Source organism: Setaria viridis, chromosome 9 (genome assembly GCF_005286985.2).
Source record: "Setaria viridis chromosome 9, Setaria_viridis_v4.0, whole genome shotgun sequence".
NCBI lineage: Eukaryota > Viridiplantae > Streptophyta > Magnoliopsida > Poales > Poaceae > Setaria > Setaria viridis.
The window spans coordinates 49,668,071-49,695,448 of record NC_048271.2 but is presented as its reverse complement, the minus strand read 5'-3'; the positions used below and the strand labels follow the sequence as shown (position 1 = coordinate 49,695,448).

At 44.8% G+C, this 27,378-nt stretch overlaps 1 protein-coding gene and 1 non-coding gene across 2 annotated transcripts; one reads left to right on the top strand and one right to left on the bottom strand.

Moving 5' to 3' along the window:
* Positions 1-16,279: 16,279 nt before the first annotated feature.
* On the bottom strand, positions 16,280-16,418 carry LOC117841141 (small nucleolar RNA Z247). Its single transcript, XR_004637172.1, has one exon. It is a non-coding gene; the product is annotated as a small nucleolar RNA Z247 (small nucleolar RNA).
* A 4,650-nt stretch (positions 16,419-21,068) lies between these two features.
* LOC117838830 (uncharacterized) lies at positions 21,069-27,110 on the top strand. Its single transcript, XM_034719004.2, has 5 exons — positions 21,069-21,314; positions 21,470-21,516; positions 21,598-22,080; positions 26,292-26,663; positions 26,886-27,110. Exons 1-5 carry the CDS (start codon positions 21,071-21,073, stop codon positions 26,958-26,960), a joined length of 1,221 nt encoding a protein of 406 aa, XP_034574895.2. The 5' UTR covers positions 21,069-21,070; the 3' UTR covers positions 26,961-27,110.
* Positions 27,111-27,378: the final 268 nt, after the last annotated feature.

Here is a 27,378-nt window from a genome sequence, read left to right as displayed (position 1 = left end):
AATGATGGAAAAGTATGCAAGCTTCAGAGATCCATTTATGGATTGAAGCAAGCATCGAGGAGTTGGAGCATTCGTTTTGATGAAGTGGTCAAAGGGTTTGGCTTCAACAAGAACGAAGAAGAGTCTTGTGTCTAAAATAAGAAAAGTGGGAGCTCTGTAGTATTTCTAATTTTATATGTGGATGACATGCTGATTGGAAATAACATTCCTATGCTTGAGTCTATAAAGACTTCACTGAAAAATAGTTTTTCGATGAAGGACTTTGGGGAAGCGGCATATATTTAGGGTATTAAGATCTATAGAGATAGATCAAGAAAGCTTATAGGATTAAGCCAAGATACTTACATTGATAAAGTGTTGAAGCGGTTTAGCATGAAAGAGGCGAAGAAAGGGTTCTTGCCTATGTCACATGCCATACATCTTAGCAAGACTCAGTGTCCTTCGACTGCTGATGAGCGGGATTGCATGAGTAGAATGCCATATACTTTGGCTATTGGATCTATCATATATGCAATGATAAGTACTCACCCAGATGTTTCATATGCGCTAAGTATGATAAGCAGACACCAGTCTCATCCGGGTGAAAGTCACTGGACGGCGGTGAAAAACATTCTTAAGTACTTAAGAAGGACTAAAGATATGTTCCTCGTCTATGGAGGTGAGGAGGAGCTCGTTGTAATAGGTTACACCGATGCTAGTTTCCAAACCGACAGAGATGATTCAAAGTTACAATCAGGATTTTTGTTTACACTAAATGGTGGTGCTGTTAGTTGGAAGAGTTCCAAGTAGGAGACGGTGGCCGATTCTACGACAGAAGCGGAGTACATCGCGGCTTCGAAAGCCGCGAAGGAGGGTGTTTGGATAAGGAATTTCCTTATTGAGCTTGGTGTGTTCCCAAATGCATCCAGCCCATTGAATCTCTATTGTGATAACAATGGGGCAATTGTGCAAGCAAAGGAGCCAAGGAACCACCAGAAGAATAAACACGTAATGTGGCGATTTCATGTTATTCGAGACTTCGTTAATCGGGGTGAGATCAAGATATGCAAAATACAGACGAATCTGAATATTTCCGATTCTTTGACAAAGCCTCTCCCGCAGGCTAAGCATGATGCGCATGTAAGAGCTATGGGTATTAGATACCTTCTAGATTGACTCTTGTGCAAGTGGGAGACTGTTGGAGTTATGCCCTAGAGGCAATCATAAAGATGATGATATCTGATTGTATCCATGATTTGTATATTGAGTTCCTTGAATATCCATTAAAGGCTACTTGAATTGATTTGCAATTATGTGAATTGTATGTGAAACTCTTTACTTGTATGGTTATTCTAAAGTTGTCCCTAGTTGGAGTTCATGTGAGGACACACATGAATACTAGACTAGCACATGTATTAGTTGATGACTATGTTTCACAAGTCATGGACATGGAGATGTCGAACTAATAATGTGGGCACGTGTAGAGACATGTGCTAGGACTGACCCAACACAAGAAGTAGTTCTCTCTTTACACAACCTGTACGCTTTGTCCTTAGACCTGAGATTGTCGCATGTACTCAAGATGTGGATCGACTTACTTAGGGACTATCAAATGCTACACCGTAACAGGGTAGTTAAAAAGGTAGCTTTCGGGTTTGTCGAGAAGCATGCTGTAAGACATGGTCAAATCAAGATGGGATTTGCCCCTCTCTAATTGAGAGTGATATCTCTGGGCCCCTTGAGTGATAGGATCCGGAAATGCATGGTCATGCTACGTAAGGTTAAGAGTTAACCTACAAAGGGATTCCGAGTCACAGGATCGAGAAAGAGCGGTCGGTTTGGAGCTAGACCAAATATTGTGAGGTAAAGGTAATAGTATGTACATGATGTTGTGACGGTTCGTCTGATATGATCTTCGTGTGCGTATAGTAGTTGGCACGTCTTGCTAGAGGCCGCTACCGACTATTGGGCCGAGTAGGAGTTCTCGGGCCATGTCTATACCTATCCGAACCTATAGGGTCACACACTTAAGGGGCTGGAAGTCCAATTCAAATATGATCCGAGTTGGATCAGGTTTAGAAGTACTAATGGGCCTCGGACCCAGAGACCCATCAGGAACCTCTATAAATAGAGGGGTGGGGCGCCCTAGGGTTTAATCCCTTTGGCCAAAAACACATCTGACGCGCCTCCCACGCCCTCGCCCTGTTGCAACTCGCGGATCTAGCAGACCGGCCTGCAACGCTTCCTCCCTGCACGTGTGAATACCTTGGAGGTGTTGCACCTGCAGCACTTGGACGAGCCACCGCCGAGCCACGACAAGCCGCGGCATGAGGACGACCTCGCTATATGTAGACGAGCTGCTGAGGAGCTACTCGACATCGATGTGATCGACTACGTGTTCGACTACGCTAATCGACTTCGCTGCCCCAACGCAATTCTACATCTTCCGCACCAGTGCATCAAGTGGTAATCCCGTGATCCATATACGGTAGTTTTCCTGGTTTACACGGTAGAAAAATTTTGTTTTGCGCTAGCATAGCCTACCTCGTATCCCAACATCTTCCTCCTTGAGAGCTATTTGGGTGATACCCCAAATAGCAATTGAGGAAATAGAGAAGGGTGCATCCAGCTGTGTAGTTGATGACTTGATCAATCATAGGGAGCAAGAGGGATCCTTTGGATAGTGCTTGTTGAGGTCTGTGTAGTCGACACACATCCTCCACTCATTGTTATTTTTCTTTCGCACCTAGATGGGATTGGCGAGCCACTCTGAATGATAGACTTATTTTATGAAGCCCACCACGAGTAGTTTGGCTAGCTCTTTCTTGATGGCTTTCCTTCTATCTTGGGCGAATTATCGTAAGCGTTGCCTTTTTGGTGTAGCTTTTAGATTCACATTGAGTAAGTGCTCAATCAACTCCCTAGGCACCACCGGCATGTCCGCTGATTTTCACGCGAAGATGTCTCGGTTAGCCTGGAGGAAGGTCATGAGTGCACTTTCCTATTTAGGATCTGGCCATGTGCCAATCAGGGCTATTTTGCACAGGGCTGTTTTGGAGCTATCACCAATAGCTTTGATGTCTACTTCACTTGCCGGCTTGACCTTGGTTGCCCCCGACTTCTTTTCGAGAATCTCGAGCTCTGACGGGGACAATTTCCTAGATGCGGTGAAGACTTGCATCATCAAGTTTGGTACTTGGGTAGTTGCTGCTAGCTCCACGGCTTCTGTGTCACAGTCATACAACCTCTTCAAGCCTCCATGCATGAAGAGTACTCCCTTGGGTCTCGGCATCTTGAGTACTAAGTATACATAGTGCGGGATGGCCATGAATTTGGCCAATGCTGGTGTTCTGAGGATGGCATGGTATGATGTTTTGAAGTCCGCTACCTTGAACCGAATGTATTTTGTCCGGTAGTGTTGTTTGGTCTGAAAGGTAACTGGCAAAACCACCTGTCCGAGGGGTATAGCCGCGTTGCTCGGGACAATCCCATAGAACAGGGAGTTCGTTGGGGGTGAGCATATCGGTGATGTCGAGGCCCATCTTCTTCAGTGTCTTGGCGAATAGAACGTTGAGACCGCTACCACCGTCGATGAGTACTTTAGTAAGTCTGGAGGTAGTGATAACCGGGTCCAGGACGAGGGGATACCGTCTTGGGTATGAGAAACTAGTCCATTGGTCCTTCCTGGAGAAGGTAATTGGCACCTCGGACCATTTGAGGAACGTTAGTGTCGCAGGTTGAATTGACATTGTCTCTCAAAGAGTGAGCTTCTAGAACTGCTTAGTAGCAGTACCTGGGGTTCCGCCGAAGATGACGTTGACAGTGTTGGATGCGTTCTGGAATTTATCATTATCACCATCGTCTTCGTCTACCTTGGCCTTGCCCTTATCTTTGGTGCCAGATGGCTCTGGCAGGTCATTCATGACTCTTCGTAGACTGAAAAAATCTATTGCGGAGTGCTTGTGGTATGGGTGCCATGGGGATTGTTTTTTTAGGAGCTTGTTGAACGAGGGTCTGTCTTGATTTTTGCTACCAGCTTTCTTGGACGACTACGACATTGCTGCGACAGTATTGTCTGGCTTCCACTTGCGGTTGTGACCTCCCGAGTAGTTATTTTAGTTGTCATTGTTGGGACAATCGTTGCGGTTCTTGTCGTTGCGTTGGCCATTGTTCTGATTGTTGTTGTTCTAACCCTTGTTGCAATTGGATTCAAACCTTTTGATCTTCCTGTCTTCTTCATTTGCCCACGTCTGTACCATGATCTTGAGAGATTTGTCATTAGAGAGGCGTCTTCTGCCAAAGTCCTGGAACATCCGACGGTCGTGGAGGCCATTTTGGAAGCAGTCTATAATGTCATGCTCCATGACATCCACGATTGTGGCCTTCTTATCGAAGAAGCGACATAAGTAGCTCCGTAGGGTCTCGCCTTCTTGTTGGTTAACTTGAGACAAGTTGATCCTGTTGCCAGGACGCTAGATTGCCCCTGCGTAGTTGTTGGTGAACGCTACCTTGAGGTCCTTCCACGAGTCGATGGAGTTCTTATCCAATGATTTGAGCTATGTGAGTAGCACCGCTTCCATGCAGATGGAGAAGTAGATGACTTTGGTGTCGTCGTTTCCCCCAGCTACTTGTACTAACAGTGAGTAGCACCAGAGCCATTGGACTGGGTCCTTCTTGCCATCGTACTTGGTGATACCCGGGGGTCTGAACTTTTTGGGTAGAGTTGTCCTCCTCACACGTCTTGAGAAGGCGGGGAACCCGTCAGTATCATCTCCTTGATGTTCGAATTCTTGCTTGCGCTCACAGCGTCGTCCGTCAATGATGGTACGGGCGTCACGACTGGTGTTGATCTTGTTGTGGAGGTCTTCTACTGGGCGTTCAAACTCTGGGTTAGCCCCACGGTGGCCACGGCCTCCCGAGAGTCCTGCCCGACTACCCTCAGCTTCAGCTTAGCTTGGTCTGGCGCCCTTGAGTTGACTTGGTCTGGACGGACAGCCTCTATGGCTGCTGCCGTGTTGACTTCACTGAGATAGGGAGCATTGGACTAATTGTATCGGATTCTGCTGATCGAGTTGTTCGTACGCGAGTTCCACCGGTTGAGCCAACTATCTTGTGTACTTGTTATGAGGCATCGCGCGGGTGATGAGATCAATAGACGTGACGGTAGCCAGGGGAGTACGATGGTGATGCGCAAAGGCTCTTGCGGTGTTTCTTGCTCGTCAAGTTCTTTGAGCTTCGGTCTCTTCTCTGACAACGTTGGCGTAGTTCATCCTGCGAGTCGTCATCCGGGTGACGCTCATGTCGTGGATTTCTATCCTGTTGCTCTTCTTCTTCGTCCTCTTGTCCAGTAATGATGATGAAGAGTTCTCGCTCTGGAGAGTGGCTTCCTGAGCTTGAAGTGATGACCTCCATGGTGTCGCCTTCCTCGTAGATGGGTGACAAAGGAGTTTCCTCCTGGTACGGGAGAGTGTCGAGGTAGGCGATGAGTCATGAATCGTCATCTTTGGAAAGAGCGGGTGGTTTCATGTTGGGCCAATAGACGAATCTGCCTTGGGGAGTTGATATGATTAGTAGGCCCAGTTGTGGACCTGATAAAGGAGTCTCCTCATCTGAATCCGAGTAGTAGTCGAGGTCCTCAATCGTATCCATATCGAATTGTGATCTGGACAGGGCAACCTGATAAATAGTGATCGCGTTGCAGAGTCCGAACGAGAATCGACTTGGGTGGTAGTCCGATTTGCATGATGACTTATGTGCCGGCTCGTGAAAGTCAATCCGATTGGTGGAAGAAGTCGAATTGAACTCGGACTCGTCCCCCCAGCCTCTGACTAAGTTAGAAATTGAAAATTCACCGAAATTCTCAATGAGATCCTCCAGAGTTTGGTGCTGGAGCTTCATGGTTTGTTGCTTCTTTTCTAGGGTCGACGCAATGTGGCGGTGGAAATTTCCAGCGCCATCTACTATGGAAACCCAAGAGCCGAAGACGAACGTCGCACCTATTTCGAACGTGATGATTGGCTTAATGATGACTTGTGCCGTCGAGTTCGCCAATAGATTCTCGGCGAGGTCCCCTACCTGGCGCAACTTCGGTGTTTAAATCCGGCAACCTATCGAGGGGGGTGCCCGAGGTAGTGTTTTCGTTAGTGGGGCTCGTCGCGATCAGGAACTCGAAGGTAAACACAGACGCATGATTTAGATAGGTTCGGGCCGCTAGATTGCGTAATACCCTACGTCCTGTGTGTTGGTTGGATTGAATTGCTTTGGAGGGGTCCTACTTCACCTTATATTGTCGGGGCAGGGTTACAGGTCGGTTGGTTATAAGAATGCTAGTCGAATTCGACTAGAGGAGTTCTACTCTTATTATTACTACGAGTATTTTTCTAATCCTCGACTAGTTCCTGTCTTTCCATGTAGACTACATCGTCCTGCGCCATAATCTTCATGTCAGATGCATCTCGGTGTCTAGCCCCATATCTAGGACTGTCCAAATCTTCTAGTGGGTTCATAGATGTATGTACGACACCTTCTCCTTTATCCATCTTTTTTGCAGGCAGGTACCATTCTAGCTTGCTTCAGAATGCAGGCGCACCGGATTTATATTATAAAAGTGTAAAATTGACCTAGTGAGCGAGGAGCTAGCTAAGGGGGTGTTTGGTTCCAGGGACTAAAGTTTAGTCCATATCACATCGAATGTTTAGATACTAATTAGGAGTATTAAATATAGGTTAATTACAAAACCAATTGCATAAATGAAGGCTAATTCACGAGACGAATCTATTAAGACTAATTAATCCATGATTAGCACATATTTACTGTAGCATCACACGGTCAAATCATGGACTAATTAGGCTTAATAGATTCGTCTCACGAATTAACCTTCATTTATACAATTGGTTTTGTAATTAACCTATATTTAATACTTCTAATTAGTATTTTCGATGTAATAGAGACTAAACTTTAGTTCCCCGTAACCATGTACGTCGATCCACCATTCGTTCGTTCTATCGAAGGGCCACAAAGAATAAGTGCCCAGATCTGAATTCCCTGACACACCACCAAGTGGTGCTAATAAGAACATTAGTGTTTGGTATATGGCAAGTTGTTGGGATCACACTGACGAGCTGAGAGCCGCATCGCTCCACACACGTAACAGTACGTTGCATGGATCGGATTCCTTGATCAGGTCACATTGAGTAGTGGTGAAGTGAAAGCGAAGAATTGACCGCGTGTTGCGTTGCTCTGCGATTGGAGTCAGTGTTCCTCTGTGTCAACCGTACGTGTGTACATCGCGGGATGGAACGCAGAGAGAGAGAAACCACTGACCTGCCGAGTGTAAAAGAAGCAAGGTCTTGTTTAGTTCCCAATTTGGAAGTAGCAAAATTGGCATTTTACCATAAATACGTAACTGTAGTATTTTGTTTGTATTTGTGAATTATTATCAAACATTGACTAATTAGGCTCAAAAGATTCATCTCGCAAAGTACAACAAAACTGCAATTAGTTTTTGATTTCATCCACATTTAGTACTCCATGCATGTACCGCAAGTTTGATGTGATGGGGAATCTTCTTTTTGCATAGTGCTAAAGTTGGGATTTTGGAGGGAAGTAAACAAGGCCCAGCTATGTACTCTGTAAGAGTAAGACCATCCGCCAACTTCTGAATGTGGTAAAAAAAATCGATGTCAAAACTTGTGGTAACTAGCTATAGAAGAGAAGATATGTTTCCCCAACCAATAAGTACTGGCGGAGCTGCATGACACAGGAAATCAAATGCGTTGCATCAAGACTGGCTAGAGATACCAACAGGCAATATACAAATCAAAATGATAACGAGGTAGAAAGCCCAGGAAGTCAAAACTGAACGGCGAGAGGATAAAATGACTATATAGCATATAAATAGTAGCTAGATGGTTTAAGTTAGTCTATCCTAAACACCGACTTAATGGGTGGATCAGATGGGGGGCACTAGCTAGAGGTACACACATATCTGGTCCAGTTCTACCATGCATGTTCTAATGGCATCGGTAGTTACGAATTAGGTTATAGCATTTGCACCACTATATGCCCACCCATTCTGCTAGCGCACCATGTATCTATACGTGCATGATCCGTGCTTTATCTGTAGCATCAAGACTAATGAGTACTTAGGACCATTGTTAAACAATACACCACCGCCATTATCCGGCTAATGATACGAGGCGCACCTTTTGTACCATGTTGACAGTTGCACTTGTCGTAGCTGATCTTTAAGCTTAAATAAGTCCTTCCACTAGAACCCGGGTATGGTTAACAAATACCATGGAACGGAGTTTACCGGATGTAATTAAATTGCAAGGGGCACTGCAAATATAATAGGTATTGACGTAGAAAAGATAAGGAGTTGAACAACGTTAAATTATTGTTCCTTTATTGACATATAAATATATAAACTACTTGCGATGATTATAATCGATATGGATTCTTGTGTCTACATAGAGTTATGCCCTTGTATTTGAACTCTTTTATTTATAACACTTCGTCAACTATTTATCTTTCATAAACTTAATATATATGAAGAAAAGTAGGATGACATGGGTGGCACAACAACATGATTTAATTTATTACTATAAAGTTTTAGTATTCAAAAATCAATATCACACAAATAGATCAACTTTGGGAAAACTAAAAATGCATAGGTATCTTTCCATCTCCCCACTATGACCACCTCCTCTACTGCAATTTGCACCACTGCTGTCTCTGCTAGTTTATTCTACTGACATGGTACAAGGTTACCACCTTACCGGCCACTGCTAGGTTTTCATTAATATCACTTGCATATAGGTTTAAAGATGGGAAGCATGTGGCATAAAAGATCGACCGAGACAGCCGATCATGAAGGATAAAAAGTACTCATCATCATCTCCATCACCATCGCCATCGATCGCAACCATCTACCACACATATGGGCTAAAAAACTACACACTAATAATTTCCCTACACGTGAACTTTTTTAAGGACAACCATAAAATAGGTTGGAGATAATAATGCTACGGATGACGGTCGTAGCACCACGTGTCACGCTGCACCAACCGTAATGCGTCCCCTTCTTACCTTTGGGGATAAATAAACTAGTTCAGATGGAACCATGAACCATGCAAGGGCTGCCATTGGTGGAATTGAAGAATGGAGGAGTTGTGTTTGTCGGGGGTAAAGGGATCGGAAGATGCAAAAGGAAATTATAAATTGATGAACAAATATGTGGACCTGATGATCCAAGCTATAGCACTACGATACCAAAAGCAGGTTGCTGAAAGGTCTAAACCAACCAAGTATTTGCCCATAGCAGCACTAGCGAGAAGTAGAACCAGTAAGAGAGTGTTACTGGTTCGGTTCAGTAGTACACTACTAAACAAGTGTCATGTCGTTGTACTTGTACCCTAGGTAGGCTACTGATTGCTCCTTATCTCCACCCACCCCCATCAAAGCAACAAAGAACAAACAAAAAGGAAATTAGAAAGAAAGAGAGGCACCCATTACATATCTATGATAGAAGAATGGTCAATGCTGTGGCCTTGGCCCATTGGAGTTCTAAAGAATTTTGGTTCCGTCGCCCATGGAGATGCATGGTGCGGTTAGGTTTGGTTTGGAGTACCACCATTGCGTTACATGTGTTCACGAGGTTGCCGACAAAGGCACAGCGGCGAGAAGGCGGCATTCTCAAGATGATCTTTTCACTTGTGTGTTCTACCCTAATCATTACCACATCTTTTTTCCACGAGGCTAGGAAAGCTAGGGCTTACAATGCAACTTCAATCTTTGCACGTCCACCAAACCGAACCAATTATTCAAGTACACCCCCTGCGCCGGCCACCGGGTTCCATCTTGTTATATTTTATAGGCTTGCATGCTGCCGCACGTCCGAGTAATTCCATTGTGCAGACGTTAAAAATCGTACAGCTTCCGGCTAGAGGCAAAATTCATACGAGTATAGAAGTTGCCCGCTGTGAGAGATGCTCACACTGTTATTCATGCATGCATGCTTGCGTGGCTCTGACATAGAGGACACTACATAAAAGTTCTCCAAGACATCAGCCTTATCTTATATTAGTCTATAAATGCGTCAACTCAAGGAAAAGCCCCAGCTACAAAACATGCATGTCTGCCTCCTAGATGCTTGGGCACTCGTGCGACACGTTATTTGACACGTTTGAGCTGGTCCACATGCAGGAGAGAATACGCCATCACTGCATGCCAGCTGACAGCTGAGAGGTTGGATATGCATGCTGGATCATCGACACGGATTCTCATCAGTGGATCATCCCATGGACTACACTAAACTGCTGGTCGGTCAATCGTCTCAATTGATGACAAATTACCACACCCAACAACCCACTATGTACAAGTGTACATGTGAGTGGATTAAGCAGCAAGGCTTGGATCAAAAGGAAAAAAACAAATTATTACACGCATGGATGGATGGATGGATGGATGGATAGATAGATAGGAGTAGATATAGATAACCAAAGCTTCCCCACGCGTTGACAAAACAGGACACCTGCACCGAAAACGCATGGTTCGAAGAAAAACATGTCCGTTTTCTCGCTCCAGCACCATAGCTGAATAGGAGAAAGAAAGTGAAAAGGGAGCGAGCGAGAGCAAAGGACGGCCGAGCTTTGCATCATCATGCAGCTCGCGACTCCTTTTCCAAGCTACCTCCTTTTCGATCATGCGTCGTCTATCTCTTATCGCTTTGGAATTAGCAAGTCCGGCCTAAAAGATGACGGGCTCCAAGCAGACCGACCAGCAGTAACGTGACTGGGATTGGTGGCCGCTTTGTAGCGCCGAGACGCCACCCCGGTCGGAGTTGGCGACTTTGTTTACCGTTTTTGGCAATGTGTGGGTCTAGGGCGCTGTTGGCAATGTGTTGGCCACACCTCACCCTTGCCCTGGAACTCTAGCTAGCCTAATTTACATGCTGACGACAACCATAAAGCTAGATGAGGAGCTTAACTGCTTAAGCACCTTGGGAATTCACATAGTGTGTGCATTTGCTTTTCAAACATGACTTTTTTTTTAAAATACACAAATGCTTATGACTGCTCGTACCCACAACCTACCTAGGTGTCTACGAGAGGTTGGGCCAACAGTCGATCTTAAAATTGACTAAGTCATCACAGATATCCTGTTATTGATGTGGGCCATAAATAAATACGAGCAACCTTCATGAGTTGTAAACTTGAATATACATGGACAATTTTCATCACAAAGAACCTAGCCAACTTCATGCTTTTCAAGACATGTTCAAACGTTTCGACCAATCTGAAAGCATGTTTAGTCATTTTTAAGTTGATAAAACACAGGTTTCTTAACTTATGAATCCCAAGTGCACATTTTTCTTTCAAAAAATGCACTTTTTTCTTTTTTTAGTTCTAAAAAAATAAGGCAAAGGCATGTAATCCTGTACTAATCCATCATTGCTCCCTTAACAATATGATATCTTGTGGGTGCGGGTGAGAGGGAAAGACCAGCGACAACATGAACAGTCGGCCACCATGATAGAAGTCATTCATGATCCAAAGCTCGGTTCGAGTTCCCAAATCAATAATCAAAAAGGCTAGGACTAATTTAGTTGGAGTTTGAATTTCTTATAAGCTCGACTGCATGTTGGCAATCGATGCGACTGCCTTTCTGGTCGATATAAAGTAGTACTCCTATCTGTGCCAAGAATCTTTGTATATATACAATTCAAAATGTGTTGATCCATTCCAATATCTGGATGGACCAGAGTTGAGTCTGAGTCGGATCCACCCGTGATCGATCTGTCTGTACCTGATGAGTATTTGTTTTAGGACACGATTTAGAGTTGGATCGGTGTTGTCGCAACGTGGTTTTCTTCGGAAAGAATTCACCGAGGATTGCACTGTGGCTACCACGCATGACATGAGAAAAGGAACTTTAGCAGCGTATAGTACCGTCGTATAATTACTCCTCCGTTCCAAATTGTAGGTCATTCCAACTATCTTGTAGAGTCAAACCATTTTATATTTGATCAAAATTATAGAGAGGATCACAAAGATTTATAGCATCGAATAGATATACTGTAAAAATATATTTAATGAAGAAACTAATAGTACTTATTTGGTATCATAAATGTTAGTAATTTATTGTATAAATTTGATCAAACTTGATATGCTTTGACTTTTAAAAAAAATTAAAATAACTTACAATTTGGAACGGAGGGAGTACCTTATTTTGGATGCTCCTCTTTGCAGCTGCCATTCTTTATTTTGGATGCTCCTCTTTGCAGCTGCCATTCTTAGAAGACGAATAGCAAGTAACAAAGACCAGCCACTGTATTCTTAGCAAGTGCTTCCTATTGCAAGCGGAACAAGTAGGGCCCCATCAGGCATTTGACCACCCGGAGAAATTCGCTCGCCAGATACCTGCACCGATTAATCCCAAAGCTTTCGAGTTCATTTCCGGTAAGAAGTTGGTCAAAATCAGGCACGAAAAGGCGCGCGCGGTGTCTGTCATTCTTCATCTCAGTTCGCTGGTGACTGGTCTCCGAGGTGACCGAGTCCCGCAAGCCAGACCATCCACATGCGTGCGTCGGTCGATGGTGGAATGGAACCCAGGCGGATCGGAGGAGGAAAGGATCTCCTCTCCTTGCGGAGGCGTGCAACTGATCCGATGCGGCAAAGCAATAGTGGCAGTGGCCGTTTCAAACTCGGCCGCGGACCAGCCCACTAACGAGTGCTAGGTTGAGAGTTGAGAGCGATGCCGATGACGAAAAGCGAAAGCGGCGGCGGCGACGGCTTTCTGACGAGCACCACCACGCTGCGGAAGCCGGATGGATCAGCAGCCACGTCGTCACTGACCAGGACGGGAGGCTGGCGTTCCCGGGCCTAGCATGCAGCGGCCGGGCGCGACGCCGACGCCGGCCGGGCGGCCTGGCCGACAGTAGTGGCGTAATTCGACCCGGACAGGAGCGACGGCGCCGCGGGGGGGGAGGGGGCGGGGGTCAAGGTCCAGATAAGCCTCCTTGGACTTGGACCGTCTGAAGAAACATGCCGCGCCGAAAGCAACCGATACGGAGGAACACGGACTGCAGCGTGATGTCTGAAAGATGTAACGGTAATTGGGTGAACGTGGCTGCCTATCTAAGCTAGCGCACAGCTCCATGTTAATATAAGGAAACTTTTCAACAAATTACAAGAGTTTGATTACAACGTGTGATACAAGGCATAGTTATACAACATCTATTTGTAATTCAAAGTTTAACCAACATATCTATGTATCCAAACCATCACGTTCATTTGACGTGTTCACGTAGAACTCTTTACAAGGGAGACACCCGAAACCTTATTCTTTAACAGCCTTTCTCAATCTTAACCAAACTTGCTTCTGAGGTTTAGATTGCCTTTGAATTTTTCAAACTCCCGAACTGGAAGTGTCTTGGTGAAACCATCCGCCAATTGGTCTTTAGATGGAATAAAGCGAATCTCCAATTGCTTTCTTGCTACTCTTACAAAATGAAAATCGATCTCAATATGCTTAGCACGAGCATGAAAGATAGGATTAGCTAACAAATACGTTGCACCAAGATTATCACACCCCAAGGAAGTTCTTTTAACTTCACACCCAATTCGGATAGCAATGTTTCTACTGAAATGGTCTTAGCTGTAGCGTTGGCCAATGACCTATACTCTGCTTCAGTGCTTGACTAGACACAATTGTCTGTTTTCTAGCACTCCATGAGATTAAATTCGGACCAAAATAAATAGCAAATCTACCGGTAGATCTTTGATCATCAACACTACCAGTCCAATCCGTATCAGAGAAAGCACTAAGCAAAGTAGATGGCGATTTTCTAATTTCAAGCCCAATGCTAACTGTTCCTTTCACATACCGCAAAATCCTTTTGACGGCTGTCCAGTGAGTAGTTGTAGGAGTATGCAGAAATTGGCACACTTTGTTAATAGCAAAAGCTAGGTCAGGACGTGTGAGAGTTAAATATTGCAAGGCTCCAACAATACTGCGATATCTTTTACCATCTTCTAATGATAACAGAGTTCCATCTTGACGTGATAATTTTTCTGAGGCTGCTAAAGGCGTCGAAGAAGACTTACAATTTGTCATGCCAACTCTTTTGAGAACATCCGAAGCATACTTTTCTTGTGACAATATAATGCCTCCCTGAGTTGGTTTCACTTCAATCCCAAGAAAATAATTCGGATCTCCCAAATCTTTGAGAGCAAAGTCGGCCCGTAAATCTTTAAGCAATGCTAAAACCGCATCCTTAGTGTCGGCCATACACCTATGAGCTCACCGGGAGGCTTGGACAGTCCTACAATACTAGGCTGTACACCAAGATGTGTTAGACATGGAGACTACGGTGCAGGACATCGTGGTCTACATCACGGACAAGGACTAGCCAAGGATTAGGAAACTACTTGTAGCAATTAGAGTAGGACTCTCTAGTCGAATCCGACTAGTACTCTTGTACAACAACCGATCTGTAACCCTGCCCCCGGCAATATAAGGTGAGGCAGGAATCCCCTCCAAACATATCATCAATCAATGCAATCAACCAACACACAGAACGTAGGGTATTATGCGACATAAGCGGCCCGAACCTGTCTAAATCGTGTGTTCGAGTTCATCTTCGAGTTCCTGATCTTCAACGAGCCCCATGCACAAAACACTACCTCGGGTACCCCCTCAGTATGTTGCCGGGTCTAAACACCGACAGTTGGCGCGCTAGGTAGGGGACCTCGCTAAAGATCCACTAGCGAACTCGATGGCTTCAGTCATCATCAAATCCATCATCGCATTCCAAGAAGGCACGATGTTCGTCTTCGGCTCCTAGGTCTGCATCGCGGATGGTGCTGGTAACTTCCATCGCCACATCACGCCGGCCCCGGAGGAGAAGCACTACGACATCAACCTCCATCGCCAAGCTCTAGAGGACTTCGTTGAAAAATTCAACGAAATTTTCGACCTCTTCCGAGGTCCCAGGGGCGAGTCCGAGTACTACTCGACTTCTCATTTGCAAGAAGAGCAAGCCCAACCTCTACTATATGCCTATGTTTTCTTTCTGCAGAGCCATGTTGTTGGTGAGCATGAGGACATGAAACTCAATGGAGATGCCAATTTTCTAGAAAAAGGAATGCAATCCTTCATATTCTCCTCTCTAATCCGTTTGCATGGATACAATCTTCCTATCAAACTTGCGCTCAACAAGGTTTTTAAAATTATGGAAGACTTGGAAAACTTTAGACTTCTTTCGAAGCAAATAGATCCATGTATATTTACTATATTCATCGATAAAGCTCGCATAGTGTGAATGTCTACCAACAGATTCTGGAGCTGGACCCCACACGTCAGAATGAATTAATTGGAAAGGAAAAGTAGACACATTATTGGAATTTGCATAAGGTAACTAATGGCTCTTGGCTCTTTGACAAGGATCACAAACTGAGTTACTACTAGTATCATCTAGAAACAACAATTTATTGTTCTTCAAAACATGCCTAACAATAGGAAAAGTTGGATGACCCAAATGACTATGCAATCTATACATGGATGGTTTATTGACTCCAAACGCTACTTTACTTGTGCTTGCTTTAGAAGAGCTAGAAACTAAGGGATAAAGGCCTCCTTCACACCTTCCTTGATGGAGAGTTTTCTTCGATTCCTGGTCCTTGATGAGAAAAAAAATTGGATGAAATTCAAGGACTATATTATCATCAGAGGCTAGACGATGAACTGAAGCAAAACTTTTATGAGCGCTAGGAACATGCAAGATATTTTTTAATAAAAGATTGCGACATGGGGTATGTAAACTTGAATGACCAATACTTCTGATTTTCATACTGAACCATTCGCTGTGTGGACTTGATCGTGACCGCCATACTTGTCCCGTACCGCCATCTTGTCCAATTCACTAGTAATATGATCAGTCGTACCGCTGTCCATATACCAGTTAGTATCAACACCATAGGCGGCTGAGCTTGGCTTCTTGTTGTTTGATGGCTAAAAATCTTCTTCAAATCGGTGCCAACATTAAATAGCAGTGTGATTTGTCCTACCGCATATCTGACACCGGGTTCTGCTTGACTGTCGTCCAGACTTGAAATTACTGTTGGAGGATTTGCTGCTGTTGGAAAAATTGCCGCTCCCTCCAGAGTTGTGGCCGCCTAACCCTCGCCCACGACTTCCATCGCGACCACGAGGGTTGAAGCCTCCTAGACCTCTAGAAGCTAAATTTGCTGAGGATTGGTAGTGACCTCTGAACGTTTATCAAACATGTCCAAGCGCATCTCATATGCCATGACTTGAGCATAGAGATCATTGATAGAGATTGGATCCGACCGACCCAAGACAGAAGAGACGATGGGATTATATTCAAAATCAATACCATTCAAAATAAAGGATATCATCTCATCATTGTCGATAGGCTTCCCCGCAGCAGCAATTTCATCTCCTATAGCCTTCATCTTGTTGAAGTATGTCGCGATGTTCATGCTTCCCTTCTTGAGGCATGCAAGTTGCATCCATAGATTGGTTACTCGTGCACGTGATTGTGCCGAGTGCATGTCTTCCAATATCACCCAAACTTCGGACGACGATGTCAATGTAGCTACCTGTGCCAACACTGTGGACGACAGGGAGTTGACGAGATGGTTGAGTACCTGCTGGTCCTGCACCAGCCAGATCTCGTATGCCGAGTTGGAGACGTCGTTCTTCTTGTCATCTTGAATTGTTTTCGGTGGTGCCGGGATTGAGCCGTCAAGGATGCCAAGAAGACGAGCACCCCTGATCGGCGGCAACACCTAGGCCTTCCAAAGAATGAAGTTCTCTCGCGTGAGCTTCTCAGAGACAGGCAACCGGAGAGCACTTGACAACGATGACGACAAGGAACTAGAAGCCATAGCCGTGGCAACTTAGATGTATTTTGAGGAAGTAGCTTTGATTACCATAAAAGATATAATGGTAATTGGGTGAATGTGGCGGCCTCCTTAGGCTAGCGCACGGCCCCGTGTTAATATAGGGGAAATTCCTGACAACTTGCAAGAGTTTGATTACAACGTGTGATATAAGACATAGTTGGTTTAAACCTCCTCTATCTATATAACATCTATACGTAATTTAAGGTTTAACCAACGTATCTATGTATCCAAACCATCACGTTCATTTGACGTGTTAACATAAAGCTCTTTACAAGGGAGACACCGAAACCTTATCCTTTAACAATGTCTGCAAAAAACGAAGTGTGGTTTTGTTTCGTACTGTGTGGGTAACAGATTTTTTTGGAAATAAATGGGTAACAGATTTTTACTGCTGAAACTGGAAGAGAGGAGAAGACACACGGTTCGAAACGTATCCGAGAAGAAAAGGGGCCGGGGTGGTGCTGGAGCAATGCCATTGCCAGCGTCCTGATCGATTTCGTGATCGTGCCTGTAACTGTCAGACCTTAGTTACCCGTGCTTTGTGCTGTGGGGAAAAGAACCAGCACGCTGAAACTGAAAGGGATGCTGCTGAACGGTGAGGTGATATTTGCACCTGATCGCAATTGCTCGGACTCTGGGACGGAAACGAACAGAGGAACCGAATCTTCTTCTTATCATTCCGCAGACGGATCTCGGACCAGATCCACGGCGACGCCGACGTACTCTCTCCCGGCCACGGATGACGGATCCAATAGTAGTTGTGAAACGGTCGTACGAACGAGCCACACGCAAAGCAAACGGCACTTGGCGCCCCGGCACGGAGCTACAACTAAGCGCGCACGCCGCCGGCGGCGACAGGTGCCGAGAGCACGCACGGCAATGGCACGGGCGGATCAGCGCGAAGCAACTAGCACGAGCATTGACTGGTCCACCCGAACCCGGCGCCCGTGCTCCGCGCCACCGACCAGTCAGTCACTGGCCGCGTAGCCGACCGCCGACGACCCACTGGCGGAGCGACGCGCGGGCGCAGCAGCCCGGCGTCGCTCGCGCGCGGCCCAGAAACGCCGCCACGCGCCGGCGCCGCGCGTACTACCAGCACCTGCCCGGCCGGCGTTTTGCGTGTGAACGAGCCGGCGGAGTCACCGATCCGGGAAACACACGCACCCTCGCGCCCGCCCACGTCGCGCGGTCGCATCAGCAGCTGAGCTATGTGTCAATGTGTCATACCACGGCACGACCACCGTGCTTACCGACCCACTCGGCCCTGTGCTCTTGAATTCCGATGCGTAATGCACGTCCGGCTTCTTTTGAATTCGGCCGGACCCGGACCCGTAGGTGTGAACGCCTTGCCGCGATGGTCGTCGCCGAGCTTCGCAGCACTTAACCGATTCGCATTGCGTTACACAACGTGACTCGCGTTCGTGTCGCCTGACATCGTCATCCATGACTCTGGGTTAGGGATGTGATGTACCGTGCATTCCATTCGTTTCGCTTGCAGCCACGGCACGGCGGCGACCGCCGCCGAGACAGAGGCGCGGCCGCGCGAGCAACTCGTCGGCTTTGCTGCGCGGGATTAGGAAAGCCCAGCGTGGGATTAGCAGCTCCTACATATATGCTTCTCTAACGGCCCATCTTCATCACTTGGATCCGTGCGTGGCCCGTTACGCAAACGTGCAACGCTAGCCCATTTAGACCCATGATCGATTAGTCTGAACCCATTGGCCCAGTTTGGAACCTAGGCCCTTTTCTCTTAGGATTCTCTTACGCTTGAGAAATTTTGACTTCTTTTCTGAACTGCCATTTCTTTTACGCCTGGAGGCGTCATGGCGTACACGTTCCTGCAGGCAGCAAACCGGTGCAAGTTGTTGCTCACATTGTCACATTAGGTGGCATGGAGAGAGACAGGAACCATACAAACTGTACCTGTTCAATCAGTTTGTGCTCTCTGCAGATGGAAGAAACTTTTCGTTAGCTGTACCTCTGCAAATTGCTTCAGAAACTCTTTAGATTTTCGGCTTGCATGATGAACGACGTTCGGTGCTGGTCTTGCTATCGGATTTAGTACCCACTTGAGGCGAGAAAACAAGGGAATGAGTTCGAAGGCCATTTTACGAAGTAATTTACTTGCCATGTTTGATGCACAAAAGGATCCACTAGAACATGTTGCAAGCCTCAAAAAATTCGCAAGCAGAGGCCACCTGATTCATGTATTAATCAGTGGTACTATTGGCGTGATTGTATAAACCCCAGTCTTATTTTTAACTTGTTGCTTTGTGTGATAACAACATACAGCCTTTTCAAGATTCGACCATCACAACATCCTGACAACTCCAAAGATAATTCTTTTCTTAATTAGTTGTTAATTTCCACTGGTTTAGTTGTACTTCTACTATTTCTTTCCAGATACGATCCTGCATGAAACGCGCCAACATGTACATGATGGCCATGCTAGTTGCAGCTGTTTATATCTCAACTTGAAGAAAACCATGACTCTGATCCAACATGATCACTGGCCTTCTCAAAGTTTAATTTAATAATAGCTTATCATCATCTCAGCTGAAGCAAGTTGCTGCTAATCAGAAGATCAGTTTGCATGTGAGTGCAGTTAGGGCAATTCATCAATCCAAGTTGAGTAACTAGCTCGTTGATGCTGGCAAAGTAGTGCTGGCATTGGCATTGCCAGCAACTGTATATAAAATTTTTATGGCGCCACTAAACATGCTGCTACAGAGGCCTACTGCAGGAAAATGAAGTGATAGTACAAGCTACAGGTACACGAATTCCCAGGTTCCAATTTTTATTGTCCAAGTTGGCCATGTTCGCCGGCCTACACAATTAGTCAACTGGCTAATTACTGATTAGGCCATGTGATGTCGGGAGATGCGCAGTTTACAAGTACATGAAGCCGCAAAATCTAAGCAAAATTTGCATCTCAATTTTATACGCACCCTAGAAAACTGCTGCTGGTGACAACTTTTTAACCAATCCTATGCTCGGAACCGGTGCCATGGAGAAGTCTGAATTTTCAGTTTTTCAAAGTTAGCGAAGCTAAGCGCTTGTCGATGCTGGCCTTATAAGCTAAATACCAGGTGGTGATAATAGCAATATGGTGGGAGCTTGAACTTGAAGATGATGTTACGGCATTACACTTTACACATACAGGAGTCAAAACGAAAACGACAGCTGAATGAAAAGTGCATGGTATCACATATCATGACATGACATGCATGACGAAAATTAGGGCAAAGTAATTGCTTGACTAGTTAAAACTGTCCTAGCAATTAATTTGTTTGCTCCACCTGAGAAGGTAACACCTGGATCAGATTTGTTGGCTTTTGCATGTGCACTGTGCACAGGGCCATATTTTTATACTTGCTCCCGGAACAATGCAACAGCAGGATAGTATTTTAACAATTAGCATGCTGCATCACCTGACTGGCAGGCTAAGACAAAACAATGGAGGCTCCTTTTGTTCTTCCTTTATGCTTTTCTTCAGATTATAAAGATTTTCTTCAGATTCAGACTCAGAAGCCCAGTTGGCCCGGAACGGTTGTCTACTATTTGTACTTTTGATTTAATCAGGTTTCTTGGGATTTGCTTCGATCTGTAATCTATAGCTTGCAAGTTCAGCATAAAAAACCTACGCCATTATCACATGGATTGCCTAAACAATTGGCGACAGTGCATTATATTTTGGTATGGACACAGCAAAAAGTTCAGAAATTGCACTCGCCTCCAACAACAGATGTGCACGCATCCTTACAAAACTGTCGCCATCGCAGGTACCTACTGTAGCTCATAGTTTGGTTCAACGAAACTACTTGTTCATGAAAGAATTTCTTACTAATACGCCATAACCATCACACACTTAATATGAAGGGAGATAGAGATAGACTTCTTCAAACAACAGATGAGACATTTTCTGGATAAAACAACGTCACTGTCGTACAACCTACTGAATCTTCAGACAGGCTTTCTTGAGCTACGCTGAATAATTCTTTAAAGCTTGGTGCTTGCAGATCACAATTTTTCTCAGCAAAAAGAAGATAATACGAGATCTTTGAGGATCAGGGTAGTGATGTTAACACAAAAGTAGACCAAAAAGGAATAAATGGCGTCGGAGAGGAAAAACAAATAGGAACGCGTGTGCAGATCCAATCATGCAATCGTGCAAATATTTGCTAGCACCTAGCAGCTCGTTGGTCACCTCAATACTTGGCCTTTTCTGCAGAGAAACGCAAGGAGCACGTGAACGCCTTCTTCAGAACAGTAAGGCCGTAATTCACACCAAAACCACTAGGCCTGTATATAAGCAAGAGAAGTCCAGAAAGACCAGAAGCAGTGTGGACTGGGACTCTGGGAGAAGGAAGTCAGGATTGACGTACGGGAGGAAGAAAAGAAGAGGTGTGTTCTTTTGCCTGAGTTTCTTCAGAAATAAGTTCTTTAATCTCTAAAAAGGAGTTCTTCTAAGATTGGTCCAGACATCTATTCTTACAATCGATTCTGCTCATTTGTTTCTTGCTGTTCTGTATTATTGTATGATGCTTAGTGATTTACAGGATATATCAAGGTGATGGATGAGCTAAACCCATGGCATTCACATCCGGTAAAACCAAGAACTAGCATGAGCGAGATCTGAAAACTTCGATGCCTTGACTAATAATTCTTGCTATGGCGGCCATGTCAGGACCCTGAGGACGAGTTAGCATACATGTACGGGCAGCAAGAAGAGCACGCCGGGATGCAACACCATTTCGCCGAGCCCCAGCAGTACTACACACCACCGCCACCAATGGCGCCGCCGCCTAACCCGATGCATCCTTCTCATCCACACCCGGCCTCGAGTAGTTTCCCGGGCTTTGGGGTCCCGTCATTGCCCAGCCTGCCGTTCGGAGCGCTGGCGGTCAAGAGCGAGCCAGGGCAGCCGTCGTCGTCGTCGAGCATCTTCTCCTTCGGCGGACAGCCTCCTAGCACGCTCAACTTCTCGGGAGGAGACTGGCCGGACCCGGACGGCATTGAAGCGGCGGTGCAGGTGCAGCAGCAGGCGCCAGAGAGGCGGAGCCGGGCGCACTGGAACACGCAGGAACACGTCATCGCCGAGCGCAAGCGCCGCGAGAAGATGCAGCAGCAGTTCGTGGCGCTGGCTACCATCGTCCCGGACCTCACCAAGGTACATGGCTCCATGCCCGGTCGTTCTCTAATCCAAATATGCTGTTCTTTCACAATCGAAGCCGATTGCTTACGCAGCTCTCCTGCTTATTCTAGAAAAAATCGAAACCGATTGCTTTCGGATAGTTTCGAATAAATTGAGACTCTGAAGATACGTGGAGAGAATCTCTTGCTGGATTAGGACTCGAACCACCGGCGCGGATGGCCGCCGCCCGAATTGGAACATCGGGATGAGGGCGGCTCGCGGCAGTTGTGCCAGCCGCGTAGCCGCGTAGGGGCGCGATCGAGTGCGTGCGGAGGTGCGCTGCCATCTAGTGAGCCGGACGACGCATACCGCATACGACGTCCACTGGGCATTGGCCACTGCCGCGGTGTGGGTTTCGCGCCGTACTTGAGCGTGGGGATCGGAGGTGCACGTGATCAACCCGGGCAACGGGCAGCCAACGGTCGGCGGCGGCCACGCGGCAGCGGCGAGACGACGGGGCGTGTGTGAGCTTGGCCTTTGGCGGCGCGGTGCGGAGATTGGCGCTTTGAAGAGCCGGGAGCGGGTGAGGGAGCGGTAAGGGAGACAAGCAAAGGCATCGCCTGAGCAACCCTAGATCCAATCCAGTCAGGTCGAGAGGCGATCTGCGAGACGGCGAGACGAACAGGGGGGCGTGCCTGCCACCGGCCGTCTCGGCCTCCGAGATCATCGGCACATCCAAAGCGGCGTGGCGCACCCTTTTATTTTCGAGGGAGGTGAACAATTTTTGTTACCTCTCTTCTTCTTCTTTATTTTACTCCAACTTATTATGTCTTCTACACATCATGCCGTATACATTACATACTCCTATTCCTGAATAACTTTTCTGAATATATATTTCACAAATTATTAGAAGAATAGAAGTACAATATTTATTTTAAAATATGTTCTCTAACAAATCTATAAATACAGTATTTATGAATCTATGTTTCTGTGCATATAAGTGGTCAAAGTTTAGGACATGTAACCGTGTCATTGAGAAACTACTGCTTAATTTGAAAACTAGGACAATGGCTTGGCTACACTACACATATTACGAAACAACATACATTAGGTTAAGCATAGAGATTTCTACGATAAATATACTATATGTTTTTTTAACGAATATTAATTTAGTGGTGGCAATGACTTGCCCTTGAAGATCATCTTTTTTATGGATTCATGCATCTGCTTACTTAGCTTATAAATATAATTTTCAGGCTAGGAAAATCCTATGTGTGAAAATCTCAGAGGCGCGTATGGTGGTAACGTCGGCCTCCTGATGGCGGAGGTCACGACGGCTGTGTGTTCTGTTGCTTGGCAAGGAATTGCCCCTCGCGTGGCTTTTACAGGGGACTGCGCCAGGAGAGTCAGGCCTGAGATCTCGGTCTCGGTTGGTTTCCTTGTACAACAAACTCTATCTTTAGTAACTATACAACCTCCGAGATCTCGGCCTTCCAAGTCCTGCGCACAATTACCGTGCCATGCACATTTACATATCAAGATAACCTTCTATCTTTAACACTATGCACCTCCTCGAGGGAAATAAAACAATACGACGACCAGAGAAAAAAATGAATATGTCTCCTCTAACAAGAGACTAGAAAGAGTTTGTAAATGGAACCCTTTTTGTAAACTACCAATCTTATTAATTGTGCTTGTGCCAAGAGTGACGATGAACAGATAGATCCATAAAAATATGCCATTAAATTTATCATGCGGGGTTGATGTTGTTCTCATAGAAATTAACTATCAGATTTAATTTTGTTATGAATGGTGCATATGTTCATACTGATGGTTTGACACAATACCTATATACACTCTTTAAGAAAAGGAATACATCTAATATACTCAACGGTGACGAAATGGATAATTCAGGTTTTGATTGCCATCAGTTCAAATGGATCCCAATGGAAATTCAATGCAAATATCATAATGCGCATTTGATTGAGTATGTCCGTCATATACTTGTAAAGGCATAAGTTATTTTGTTTTAATTTACTCAGTACAGTATGTCGAAATTTTGTGAACTACCACTGGATTGTTTATGGCTTCACTGGACGAATAACTAGGCTAGTATGTTTTCATGCTTAAGAAAACTGACTGTTGCGTTTGGCTTGTGAATGTTTTCTGTGTCAAAAATCTATAATACCTACACCAAACAAAACACGGCTGTAAACCTGTAATATCGATTCTTGGTACAATCATGTGCTAACAAAAATGAGACGTGCTACCATAAAAAGGGCAAACTTTGCAAGAGAGGAGTAAAGCCAAATGTTGTGCGGACTAAATGGAACCATGTATGCCTAGCTAGGAGTAATAAGGACCTCTTTAGAGATTACTGGGTATGTTGAATTGAGGATTTGGAAGATTGAATCAGGGGCCTCAATTGGCAACTGCAAACACTAGTTCAGAAGATTTTAGAGGATGACAATGCAAGCTCTAGGAGAGGGCTGGGCTGGTGTCGGTCGAAGCACAGTTATTTGATAATGGGATAGTGCTCTATTTTTGTTCAAGTTGATGGTCGCTGGTTGTTTAGGATTCTTTGCTCTATTTTTGTTCCAGTTGATGGTCGCTGGTTGTTTAGGATTCTTTATCGTTTAATTTTCGTTGATTAGCCATGCGCTAAGAGGTGGGTACGGTCACGTCTTTGTACTTTGTATCTTGTATCTTATTTCTTCTCTTTTCAATGAGAAATGTGCATCACGCATTCTCAAAAAAAAAACTATAGCCACCTGGAAGTTATCTTCAATAATATAGCCTAATTAGGTCAATAATATAAACCAACTAAAAGGTCATCGTGCTTAAGTGAAGCATCATTAATTCAGTGAAAAATGTCAGCAAAGTATCTCACCAAATTCTCTGTGAGGTTCAAAAGTTGATCATGGTCTTAGTTAATGTACTAACAAAGGTTAGAATCTACTTATGCAGTCATGTGATCAGAAGGGCAGTAGTATTTCTTTTTGGGTATGTAGGTAATTTTTTTATGATGTGGATAAATTAGAGGGATTTATCTGATAATATAGAAAATTTGAGAAAAATACTTTTAGATCAGAGAGGGAGCACTACCAAGAAGTTTATTTGCTTTCTAATTTCTATCATATTAGGCTATTAGTTTGCTGTGGTTCAAAACTCGGTCGTTAGGACACAACGCCATCTCTGAATTACACTAAGACCGTTAAACATTATATGTGTCAGCTGGGATTACATGTGTGTTTGACCTATTGCATAGTCTCAGGCTAGACCATTACTTTGCGTATGTTACATTAGGGTCAGGGGCGAAGCCAGAAACCCAGAACCCAACAATAGGAGGGGGGTAAGTTGTAGCAAATCATTAGGGGGCTAAAATTATTTTTTTCCCCATTGATTTATGTGGTACAAATTTGTGTGCATTAGCTATGTGCATGTAGCATGGGCCGGGATGGAGGGGGCCAGCCCCCCCCCCCCCCCCCCCCCCCCTGTCGTCCCTGCGTTACATCGTACTACCATAGTTTTACCACAAGTTCAAATATATCAAACCCCTTTGCAACTTTTCTAAAATTCTTATCGCCATGTACAAAGTATAAGTAAAAGAATAAGATGCACAAAGTAGACGTAAATGCACAAAGTAGAACTATTGCCACCATGCTTTTGTTGCACGATTAAAGCATGCTATTTATTACTCTCTTGATTGTTTGTGAAACCTAACAAATTTCTCGTGGTACAGGATTTACAATCTATCATAGCATTTATTTGTGAATGGATGATGGTTATTGCCTCCTTTATAGTATTTCTAACGTAAGCAAGAGCACATATATTATAGTAATTTGGATATTTCATGAGAGTAAGATCTTGGGTAACAAAGAAAAATAAACCGACAAGTTGATCATCATCAACACTACATGCATCTGAAAAAAATGCCAAGTAAGCTACCATAATGGCAACTAATAATTGTTAGGAAATGTTTTGATATCTCATGGTGTTATGCTATGCCAATGGATTTATATTAAAATTAGTCAATCATTTTTTAACTGGTGTTGAATAAGGGACAAAAAGGTGACTTATACTCAAGAAAATAATAAGTCACTCGCAAATAGCAATCACTAGTTGAATGATGGGTTGTGGACCGAGATGGGACGGATTCAAACAGTACTTCAAATTACAATGAGTAGTGAAGTATCCACTGAATTTGTGATGTTTCTGACAAGTGTTATTGAATCTTAATTTTTCAGACCGACAAGATCTCTCTCCTTGGGAGCACCATCGAGTACGTCAAGCAGCTTGAGGAGAAGGTGAAGACTCTAGAGAGACAAAACATGAGGAGAACATCTGAGCCCACCGTCTTTGAGAGCAAGTGTCGCATATCAACTGATAGTAGCGATGCCTCAAGCTCCAGAGAGAGCACCTTCGGTGCGGGTAGGTTCAGCCCGACTGTTGAGGCAAGCATCCATGGCGATACCATCCTATTGAAAATATGCTGTAAGGAGAGAAGAGGAGTGCTGGTGACGCTCATCTCCGAGCTTGAGAACCAGGGCCTCTCTATCATAAACACCAGTGTTCTACCGTTCACAGACTCATGCCTCAACATCACCATCACAGCAAAGGCAAGTATTCTCTCCCGATTATTGAACTACAGTCTACAGACGATGTGTTTATCTTAGCTACGAAATATTTAATATATAGTAGAGTTTTTTAACATCCTATTTGGTGGTATATATAATTCTCACTATCATTCTATGAGAATTTCATTAGTATAGAATACACTACTGCCCATAGTCTCAGATTTTTGCATGTCCGTAAGTTTGACCAATTTTGATTTTGTTCAGATTGGAGAAGGGTTTTCGACCACAGTAGAGCTCGTAGCGGACCTGACCACGGCTCTCAGAGGTTTCAGTACTTGAGGTGGGAAAGAAAATTGAGTAGCAAGGGAAATGTAAATGAAGTGTTTGCTTTGGAAGTTATGATTTTTTACCCTCTTTTCTTCGAGGAGTAGAGGGGACACTGGGCCGGATACCCAAGCACGTTTTGAAATGATGAAACTCTTGTGCAAATCCTCTCTCTATTCTATTTAAGCATGTGTTGTGTGCATTCTTTCATTTGATTTCTTCCATTCATCTTTCAAAAACATGAGTAATAGAATTCCAGGAGCAGGATGTCCAGAACAGAAGCATGAAAGTTTGCATGGTTGAAAGACAACGGGCACTCAAGTATATTGTACGTGTGATTGTATTAGGATGTGAACGTGTTGAAAAGTTTAATTTCCATCGCCTACTACAGCCCTATTTGTTTCCGCTTATTTTTCGCTTACCAGTAAAAATA

What these genes read in the sequence shown, in the direction of transcription:
- LOC117838830 (XM_034719004.2), top strand. Translation starts at nt 21,071, where the DNA reads ATGCAATCGTGCAAATATTTGCTAGCACCTAGCAGCTCGTTGGTCACC. An exon ending in CGGGAGGAAGAAAAGAAGAG is followed by an intron (nt 21,315 to 21,469) that starts GTGTGTTCTTTT and finishes AGTGATTTACAG; the next exon opens with GATATATCAAGGTGATGGAT. An exon ending in ACCCATGGCATTCACATCCG is followed by an intron (nt 21,517 to 21,597) that starts GTAAAACCAAGA and finishes CGGCCATGTCAG; the next exon opens with GACCCTGAGGACGAGTTAGC.